This window comes from Drosophila melanogaster, chromosome 3R (genome assembly GCF_000001215.4).
Source record: "Drosophila melanogaster chromosome 3R".
In the NCBI taxonomy this organism is placed as follows: Eukaryota; Metazoa; Arthropoda; class Insecta; order Diptera; family Drosophilidae; genus Drosophila; species Drosophila melanogaster.
Window position 1 is genome coordinate 12,159,275 of NT_033777.3, and position 10,417 is coordinate 12,169,691.

A 10,417-nucleotide genomic window follows, 5' to 3' on the forward strand; every position below is an offset into this window, starting at 1 on the left:
ATGCAGACGAACAGGACATAGATGTCGCCGCGAACTGCAAAGACATTCGCGACTTTGAAGGGTGGAGTTCGGTTTCGAGAAGAGGAAAAATCGTAGAAAAAACTAAAGCTTTTGCATAAAATTCAATTTGTCGTGTGCAGCAGCCATGAATATGCTGAACTCCGGCTTTAAGCCGAACCTGATGATGGTCCCACGGCTCCCACTCCGCCCCCTGGGCGTAACATATGCGCGAAATTACTTACGTAGTGCTGGCAGTGACAGTTTTGGATCTGGAACCACCCCAGTGCCAGCCCGAAACCCAATTCCAACCTCAGCCCCAGCCCAATTTCCATCCAATACCAGCCCCCATGCCGAAAAAGCCCCACAAAAGCTTGTAAAACAATGGCTGCATATATGCAGTAGACACATTCACTTTTTAATGCGGCCCCGCCCACATACACAATTGCGAATATTTTTATTGTTTATGTAGTTAAATAATTGAACCACCCACGGCCACACACACACAATCATTGGCAAATTAAAACGATTTTTACATATATTTGCGCCTTTGTTTTGTTTTATGCAGTTGTATTTAAAGGCCCGCAGCTAATTGTTTTTCATAAAATATAACTAAAAGAATTACTTAAAAACATTTGCCCGGAACACGAACATGTCGAGAGTTCATTATAGGGCTATTATATGGGCTTAGTAGCTTAACTGAACAAATGTTTGCCCCGTCAAATTTGTATCTAGTCGGCTATTGAGTGTTGTCATATGCAGGAACCAAATTAGTTCCTATGAATAAAGCATACATGATAATAGTTGTTGAATCAGACAGATTTTGCATTTTAAACATGTTTCACGAATTACACCACTCTTTCAATGTACGATTATTCGCTCTACTCCTCTTATTAAACAATCGAGCGAATTATCCTTGCCAGTTGGAATGAAGAAAAATTTTCTGCTTAGCTCTGCAGTTCACTCAATAGAACTCAATCATGCAAGACCCTTGGAAATGAATTTCTCCTGCCTTTTGCACACCTTTCACTTTTTTTTCACAAGTCATTAATCACAGTTGTTGAAGGTAGGGTGGTGGGAAAAATTATAAAATTACTCAAAGGAGCAGATAAAAAATTGGATAAGAATGAACCGTCTTAAATGGGTCGCTGGAATTAATGCGATTAAATTGGACAAGCCTGCTCTGGTTGCAATGGGTAATCAAAATAAAATCGAAAACAGGACATCCGCGTTTAGAACGAGGATATATGGAGTCGAAGATTGGACAGGGACTGAAATAAGGTCATTGTTCAAGTTGGAAATCTAATTAAGCTTAACGTTGCCTAAAACAAAACGCCCTAACTATGCTACATTGTTTTATTAAGCTGTTCTCCAGGTGAACGTCTCATTTTCCTCTATTATATACCGAAAATCACACTGAAATCACTGCTGAAAATCTCTGACCACGAAGAGGCGCATACCAGCCAGGAAAAACATAAATTTCTGGGAAAAATGTTCAACAGCCAGCAATTAATTCAAAATTTATAGCCAGTCAAGCACTAAGGCATCATTGTCCACATCCCGGCACATCCATCGTGTCTGGCTAATGTGAACCCATGGGTGGTGTTCTGATCGGGATGAGGGGGTCGTTAAGGGGATAATTCCAATTTTGCTGTTGAGAGGACCATGTCCGTTGGAGGGGCTGTGTACTGTGTAACAAGGGACCGCATTAGCCGCAATGGCCGTGTGTGACAGCTGGACGATGTCGCATATGAGTAGGAGAAGGAGTATGCCGGTCCTGACTGTGTCATTTATGCATTGGCGACTGATTGATTTGGCACACTCTGGAGCCCCTCAGCTCGAGGGAGTCAAGTTAATGTTCGACCAATGTTCCTGCGGTCAACAGCAGCTCCGGCCTGAAGTGTTGATCACTGCACTCGGAGAAGCGCACTGAATACACAACTACAACAAGTGATGAACTTCATAAAAAAGCGATATGCAAGGATTCTACATAAGCACTTCATAACTAGAAGATCATAGAAATTAGCTTGGATTTAAGCAGGCGGTTGATCACTAGTCCAAATAAATCAAGATTTGTTGGATCATTCAATAATAGTAGTTTAATCTCTACATCCAAAAGATTCGCTTTGAAATGAAAAATGTTTGTCACCCCATTATAATGTCCAATCAATCTATTAAAGTGGTTATCAAGAGAACGCCAATGTTCTGAGAAACAGATTGCTTATAAACCAAACACTTATAGAAGAAAAATAATAATAGAATATTGCCTAAACACAATATAAGAACATTGTAAACCGATGTGAATAGAAACCACTCACATCGTTTCACAAACAAGAACCATTTCAATTTGGTTCATTTAACCGGAGAGGATAGCATTTATGGCAGTAAGTGCAGAGAGAAAAGCGAATGAAGCCTTAAACAGAGTTCAAATGACAGTGAAAATCTTTCTGCAAATCCTCCAGGCAACAATTACACATTTGGCTGTGACTCGGACCGAGTTGTTCTGTGCTGGCATTAATGCGGTTAGGCTGTGTAACCTTCATCCCAGTCGCATGAGAATAGCCGACTATCCCCCTCCGGAACCACACCCTCCCCCCGCTCAAAAGTGCCAGGAAGTCTAAAAAAGAAAATTCGTTTTTTCCCAGTTTCGGGTAGCTGTAGCTGTGGCTGTTGTTTTGGTCCTGTGCCACGGCATCCTCGGCATGACAACTTCACTCTGTTGCTCCATTTGCAACATTTATGCGATTTCGTATGTTGCTGCCTGTCGGTTGTATCTGGTGTATCTGTGTGCGGGAGGTCATTTTATTGTTTCCAGACAAAATGGTCAAATGGGAATTTAGCTTTTTTGGTGCTGTGTGTGTGGGTAGCCGATAGATTTAGATTGAACTGTCGAACATGTAACTGGGTTCTGTCGAATTCTGCCCATATACAAGCCCAACAAAAAAAGGAAAACTTTGGGAGATAGCCGACCAGCTTAAACAATGCAAATGATTAGAATAATCGCCGAAGGTGTTTGACTCAACCGGACTTACTTGCCCCATAAACACAAATTTCAGTTTGCCGCAATAAAAGTTTTCATTTTGGCCCCTTTCGACCGTTTTTACGACTCTCGATTGACTTTTGCGTCAGGACAGATCAAAATAAATTCCATGGGCTCATTTTTAAATGAAATCAATAAGGGATAGTCTTTATATTTAAGCTTTTGAGGAAGCGTAAGCAGGAGCTTTAAATTAAATTATTCATTGATAAATTTCCAATTATCAGAAGTCGCCAGCTTTCTCGATACAAAAGCAGAGAGGTAACTCTAATTTATGTCGTTTTTTCGCTGACAAAGTGTGGGAAATATTCATTCATTTTCCCCGTTTACAATCGTCTGTATTTATGTCCCACTCCCTTTTGGAATGCTAATTTCCACGGGAAAATTTTCGACGCGCTTGCAAATTAGGTTCTGTGGCTGTGGCTTTGGAACCAGCTATGCTGATATGTCCAAAAAGTGGAAATGGTAGATTTGTTTTGGTTGCATTAATTTTGCACGGAACAATTTGTGACAACCTAGCCATACCTTGGCTCTTTTAACCCTATTATGAAAAGGAAATTAGTAATAAATTTGTATATACTTTAAAATTGGTGAAATAACGCTTTATTAGTAGCTTTACTTTACATGATCCAGGCTTTAAACTTGAGCTAATTGGATTTGGGAGGACCAAGAATTTTCTCGATTTCGCAGAGTCTGTCCATTACCTGCTGATTTCTGGCCTTTTGATCCTTTAGCTTTTCTCCAATGGCATCCAGGGTGGCTGCAATAGCCAATAGCGAAACATCGGTGGTCTGAAGATCTCTTAGCAAAGGAGTTATCTTTGCTACGGGAACGGAATCTGAGGGTGACGATGATTGTTCGGGGATTTCCGAAGTGGGAACCTCTTCAACTGCTTTCTCTGCAATGGTGGGAACAACTTCAGATATTCCCACACTAGTATTGTCTGGGTTGTCCCCGGCCGTAATTGGTACTTCGGCAGCTGGAGCTTCAGAAATCACTGGTTCTGCGTATTTTGAAACCTCCGGGACTGGTGCCTCTATTGGGATGGTGCTCTGTTCAACAATGACCTCTGCCGGCTTTGTCTCTGTCTCTGGAATTTCAGCTACTGCGATCTCTTGAGGAACCGGAGGGTCAATGAGCGGTATGGCAGTATCAGATACTTCTGCAGCAGCAGTAACGATTTCAACAGCGGGTGTGGTGATTTCGGTAGCTGGAGCACCGTCATTAATGTTTGCAACATCTGGTTCCTGAGTAGTGACAGGAGCTTCAGTTATGGCAGGATCCAGGACTTTTTCGGCTACAGGATACTCAACCGTAGTTTCTGGAATCGATGTTGAAGTTTCTGTCACCGGCACCTCTACAGCATCCACTGCTTCCTGGATTACGACAGGTGCCTCCACAGGTATGGGTTCTGTAGGGGTCGCTAGGCTTGGTTCCGGTTCAGGTATGGGCTCTGGAGCTGTAATTGGAGCGACAGCCACTTCTGGAGAGGCAACTGCTTCATTTGGCGGCGGTAATGAGGTCTCTGGTATTGGTGAAGATGTTGATTCTGCAGCTTCAACAGCTGGCACGGATGTAGTTTGTTCTAATAAATCCGGAATAGGAGCTGGTGGTTCCACAGGCTCGATTATTAAATCCGCAGCTGCCTCAGGTGGAGCAACGTCTGCAACTGCAACTTCTGTTGTAACTTCGACAGGCGGTGCAACTGGCGTTTCAATGGCAGCTTCTGATAGTACAGAAACATCGATAGGTTCCGTAGGCACTGCCGCAGGTGGTGCCGTGGTCTCGGGAACAGAAGCCGTAGTTGGTGGAGTAGAAACGATGGGAGCAGCGGCAGACGGAGCTTCAGCAGGTGCATCAGAGGGTGCGGCGATCACAGGAGCAACTTCTGGTATATCTAAAGCTGCTATGGTCACTGGTGCTGATGCTGGTGCTGGTGTCTCAGGAGTTTCTTCAGCCACTACAGCTGGTACAGGTTCGGCAGCCACAGGAGGGAGAACAGGTGGCGCTAAGTCGACAGGAGTTTCAGCAACAGCACTAGGAACGGGTGATGGAGCGATCACCGGAGGTAATTCGGGAACAGCAGATGCAGTGACATCCGGATCCGTTACTGCTAGTGTTGCAGGAACTGGTGTCGTGGCAACGACTGGCGCTGGTATTGATTCTGCGGCCACAGGAGGTACAACGGGTGGTGTTGTCTCAGCAACAGCAACTGAAGCAACTTCTGGGGTTTCTGCAACAACAGGTGGTGCAATGGTTTCTGGCTCTGGGGCTGGAGTAGGAGGTGTAGCTACAACAGTATTCGCAGCAACTTGGGACTCGGCAACGACTGGAGCAAGGGCTGGCGTTTCTGGTGCAGTTGTTAGAGTCGCAGCAGCTACCGGGGGCTCAGTCGAAGCACTTACAGGAGCGACCACTGCGGTCTCCACAGCTGGTGCAACCGACACATGGGGGGAAGCTGCAGCCGGAGCAACGACTGGGGTTTCAGTAGCCGGTGGAGCAACGACCACTGGCTCAGCTGCAGCTAGTGGTTTCGTTGCCACGACGGAAACCTCGGGGATGAGAGGTGCAACGCACTCCGGTATGGTTGCAACCGGAATCTCAGCAACAGGTGGTGGAGCTGGAGTCTCGGCGACGACGGGGGCAACTGCAGGAGCAACGGCAGGCGCAAGAACTGGGGCAACAACAGGAACAGCAGCTGGTACAGCAGCTACAGGTGCTGCAACGGGAACCGTGGTGTTAGCGGGAACCACAGGTGGTGTGGCGATCACAGGCGAAACAACGGGAGTCACGGCAGCCGGAGTGGGGGCAGAGGCAGCAACAGGTGGTGTCGCTATCACAGGCGCAGCTACAGGAATTGGGGCAACAGGAGTGGGTGTTGCAGCAACGGGAGGTGCCACTGGTGCTGAAACAGCGACCGGAATCTGAGCAACAGCAACGGGTGGTGTTGAAACTGGACTTGCTGCCGGCGGAGTTGGAGCTGCAACAACTGGAGGCGCCACAGATGCGACAGGAGCGACGGATGCGGCAGCAATTGGAGCTGGAGCTGGAATAGTAACTGTTGCCGGTTGCACACTTGCAAGGGTGGGCGGTGGAGCAACTGGAGTGACTGCAATCGGTGCCGCTGGTGCGGGAGCCACTGCCGCAGGACTTACTACTTGGACAGGGGCAGCCACTGCTGATGGCGTCACAGGCGCAGCAACTGGTGCTGAAACAGGCGATGGAATGGTTCCTGGTTCCATGTCTATCCTTTGCCCACTTTCACATAAAAGTTAATCCGTTTTTTCCTTTTGGGCGGATTGTGCCTTGTCCAATGCTTAGTTGCAAAAATGTTTCATGGCCAGCTTTTCATGGTCAGAAGACAACTGAAAACAGAGGAATGAAAACGAGAAAAACATGAGACATGGCAAGGCTGGATCTGACCATGATTTAGGCCATTGTCTTAAATAAAATTAAATCGATGAGAAACCACGTAAGAATGAGAAAAATAAGAATAAAAGTTCTCCGGAAAATACTGATTCAAATATCTATACAATAAAATTACATTGATTAAATGAGATTAGAATTGTCTTCACTACATGAGAAGTAAAAGTAAGAGCAATTGAGTTAACTAGTCTCTTGCTTCTGACGTCTATTCGAAATATATTTTTCTTTTACAAAACTGTAGTTGCTAAATTATGTAAGAGAAAACAAGGCACTTGCACAATTTCGTTCAAAAATTCGAAAATAAGCGGTCAGCAATGAAATGGTCAACTATTAGGAACTGCCTCTTAGGTAAGTCAATCCTTTTGAATATTTTCAATATTATTAACCAATTTAATTTGTTGAATAGTTTTAAACAGCGACCGACTTGCCGATGAGAAAAACGGTGTTTAACTGGCCCGTTGACTCAGTTTTCTTGGACATTTTTACCTCTTTTCATTGGTTTACCTTCGGTCAGAAGTCCGACAACTGCCCATTGAGCGCAGAAAGTATACGCATAGTTTCAAGTGCTTTTTGCGTTTTTCCAATTCCCAGACACTAAGGTGCTTATCAGCTGACCTTAGCCACATATTAAATTTGTTCCGGCTCGCACGAGGAAACATTTGGCGCTGAAAAGTGTGCTACATGCGTTGGCGCCCACCACTGCGTATGAGTGATATTCGCATATTATTCGATTATCGATTCCGTTCGCATCTTGCCAAATGCATCGGGTAGATAAATCGGGGAAACGCTTTCAAGAATTTATTCGCGATCCAGTGCATATCGCTTACCACTCGCTTTGTCAGCTGCACTCGCAGACACATAACTGGTTATTTACACAATACTGATTACTTTGCCGTATTTGCAATGTAGTTGTCAACAAAATGCGACAGGTTCCCGCGCTGCCCCGCACTGCCCCGCCCTCACCCGACCCTCCACAATCCATTTGCTATCGTGGCCCATTCAATGTCTGATGCAATGACAGTTGACAAACTGCCACTACGTAGCCGTTGGATCGGAACACATTAGCTCGGTGGAAATGTAATCGCAAAGAACTAAGAAATAAATCTTTCAATTTTTCGAGTGAATGCCGGGTAGGAAGTGCAGCCAAATGTAAAGCAATCCACAGAGGCAGCCGGCAGTTGCACATGCCGTCCGTTGGAGCAAGTGTAATGTGATCTGCGTACAATTTGCAGGCGTCGTTTTAAAAAGTCCAACACCAACACGTCCACCTACACCTTCGCCTCACTTGCCCCTCTGCTGGCCGGGAACCGAGCACACTTGAGACTTTTGCAAATAGTTTTTCCACATATGAACAGAAAGAATTTTTCTCGCAGGATGGAAAATAAAAAGAGTTGCGAACGAAAAGAAAAGAAATACATACATATATATAAATAGACGAGATGGGAAAACGCTTATATGGAAATGATTTCACTGGAGAAGTGGAGGAGCGATGCGGAGTAGTTGTGAAGATTGAATTGGCAGTTCAATTTCACGTATTATTGACATTTAAGCGTAAGCATTTGAATATAAACTGAACCCGGCTCAGGGATTGAATGCTTGGAAGGCCGAGAGCGAGTCCTTTCACAGGATGCACAGACATTGGCTGCCTATTATTTTCTGTGCGATAAATCAATCGCATGAAGCAAAATGCAGAGAAAATACCAAGATAAGTGGAAATGAAATTACATCAAGCATACAAATTGTATTTATACTTTATTCTATCTCCTCCTGCATCACTGAACTCGACAATTGATCTGAGCTGCGAAGGAGTTTGCGTACCTCAACAAATACATTTGATTTTCTTCGAATCTGTGGTCACTGATGAGTGATCTCAAATTGTAATTGCCAGCAATAGAATAGAAGTTTTTGTCATATTTTACAAATATTTCTCAAACAATGTTTTATACCGAAAAACAATACTCGGATGAAATCCATTCCCTGAAACAATGGATATTGCATTCCTGGCTATTTTCGAAGGTGAGGCGATCAACTACAAAAAAAAAAAAAAAACATAAATCAGCGCAGCGTATACACCTAATTGCCGTCATTTTGCACGCACTGTAAGAGTGTGGAAAGTCGGGCCCGTGTGCGATTGGAAAAACCAAATACAAATATGAATACAAATGCGGGGCGAAAATCGAAATTGCGAAATGTGGCAAAAGGAGCTCAAGCTTCAATCCGGAGCCGCTTCCGGGTGTATTTTGCTAAATTGCAAATATTTCTCAATTCGCATGCATCAGCAGAGAATGCAATGCAAACAATTTTCACCCAGCGGCCACAATAAAAAGGGAAACCCCCGGCGAACGCAAAAAACCCAAAACACCCACACGCAGAAGGGGCACACAAAGTGCTGGCTAGGCAAAAAAAATTCGCAAAAATCGGCGCCGTATGGCAACCCTGGTCGCTGTGTGGCTGCTGCAACTATGGCGCAATTTATTTCCAGTTTGATTGGTTTTTTCGTGCTTAATTGCACTTGGCTTGCGGGGGGTGGGCTGGTTGGTGTGTTTTCGACCATCCAATTGGGATTGGTGGGGGCGGTAGTGTGGGTGATGGCTGGTAGTTGCCCCAATTGGTTGAAAGGTCGCGCTCATCACGTGCTTTAATAATTTATTCAAATTAACACGCGTCAGCCTGCCTTTCCGCTTCCCTGGGAAAGTGTCTGTTACTGCGTTTATGCGGAGTGCATGCTGCAAACTATAAATCAATTAAATAATAAAGAGGAAAATATTCATTAAATATATATATTATTATTGTTTAAACATTTCTCTCTTCTCCGTGCAAACTAGTAGATCCGACACTTTCCATGAACATTCTTATTCTCGAAGCGTGCGGCATAAACATGATATGGCCCAGCGGGTGGCTCAGACTGCGCTCGGTTAATGGCCAACACTTTGTGGTCAGAGCAAACCGGAAAAACTGGCAGGCAAATGCAAAATATTGCACACAAGCACCCACTTACGGTCGCTACCCCCACCCACTTTTCAGGCTATTTTCACCTCCCTGGAAAGTGTGAGTGTGTAAATTACAGCTACATTTTTAATGCATTTTTATTTACATTTACATGGCAGCACAAACAGAGCCCAGTTGAGCGGAGGAATATTCTGGGCCGACACGAACTTTTGACACTTGACAATTTGATTGTTTTTAAGGCAAAGTGTTAAATTATGCAAAGCACATAACAAACACAAATCGAATGGCACGCACGTACACACTGTATCAACAGCAATGGCAAGTAAAATATGAAATATTGAACAAACAAAAAACAAAACAACAATTTGGATCAATTAACTTTTGAGAAATACTCCAGCCACTTTAATGATTTTTCAAAATTTCCATAGTGGCAAAATTCCAAGGACTTGACACTTAAAGCACTTGGTGATAAGTGTTTAATCTGTTTAAGGATGTGAACGGGTTTTCTAGTTGAGTTGTCAGCTTAATAGACTTACGATTTGAGGGCATGGTTAGTAAATATTTTACATTTTTCTTTTTATATACTCCATTTTCATATGTTAACTTTCAGAGAAAGATAAAATTTAATAGAACATTTAAGGTATAGCTAGCTTTAAATTATGGGACAAAATTGAATCCATTATTCAATCGAAATGCTTAACGCCTTTCAGATCGTCTTGTAAATATTCAGGAACGGAAAACCCCAGAACGCAGTTTAAGAAATTCAAATGAACTGCGGAATAAATACACAATATTTACAACGTAATTGCAACTAATGTAGCAAGTTAAATGGCAGTAAACTAATTACGATCCCTGGCCTGGTTCAACATAATTTTCATTGCATTTTTTCTCAGCCTTTTCCCAAGACTGCTTTTCCGCTCCTTGCAGACTTCTGCTCCTTGCGACTCATTGCTGGCTCCTTTCTTGTGGTAAATTAACTTGAATGCCGCAATGTATTTACCGGTACTC

General features: G+C 43.9%; 1 protein-coding gene across 2 annotated transcripts; it reads right to left on the bottom strand.

Annotated features, from left to right (window-relative positions):
* Window positions 1-3,612: 3,612 nt before the first annotated feature.
* Window positions 3,613-6,912, bottom strand: Cpn (Calphotin). Of its 2 annotated transcripts, NM_169454.2 has the most exons (3): window positions 6,847-6,912; window positions 4,348-6,399; window positions 3,613-4,281 (listed from the first exon to the last, which is right to left on the bottom strand). In NM_169454.2, exons 2-3 carry the CDS (start codon window positions 6,274-6,276, stop codon window positions 3,682-3,684), a joined length of 2,529 nt encoding a protein of 842 aa, NP_731673.1. In that variant the 5' UTR covers window positions 6,277-6,399; window positions 6,847-6,912; the 3' UTR covers window positions 3,613-3,681. The 2 variants fall into 2 exon arrangements, with proteins under 2 accessions (NP_731673.1, NP_731674.1); NM_169455.2 differs by having other exon boundaries at window positions 3,613-6,399.
* Between the last annotated feature and the right edge of the window lie 3,505 nt (window positions 6,913-10,417).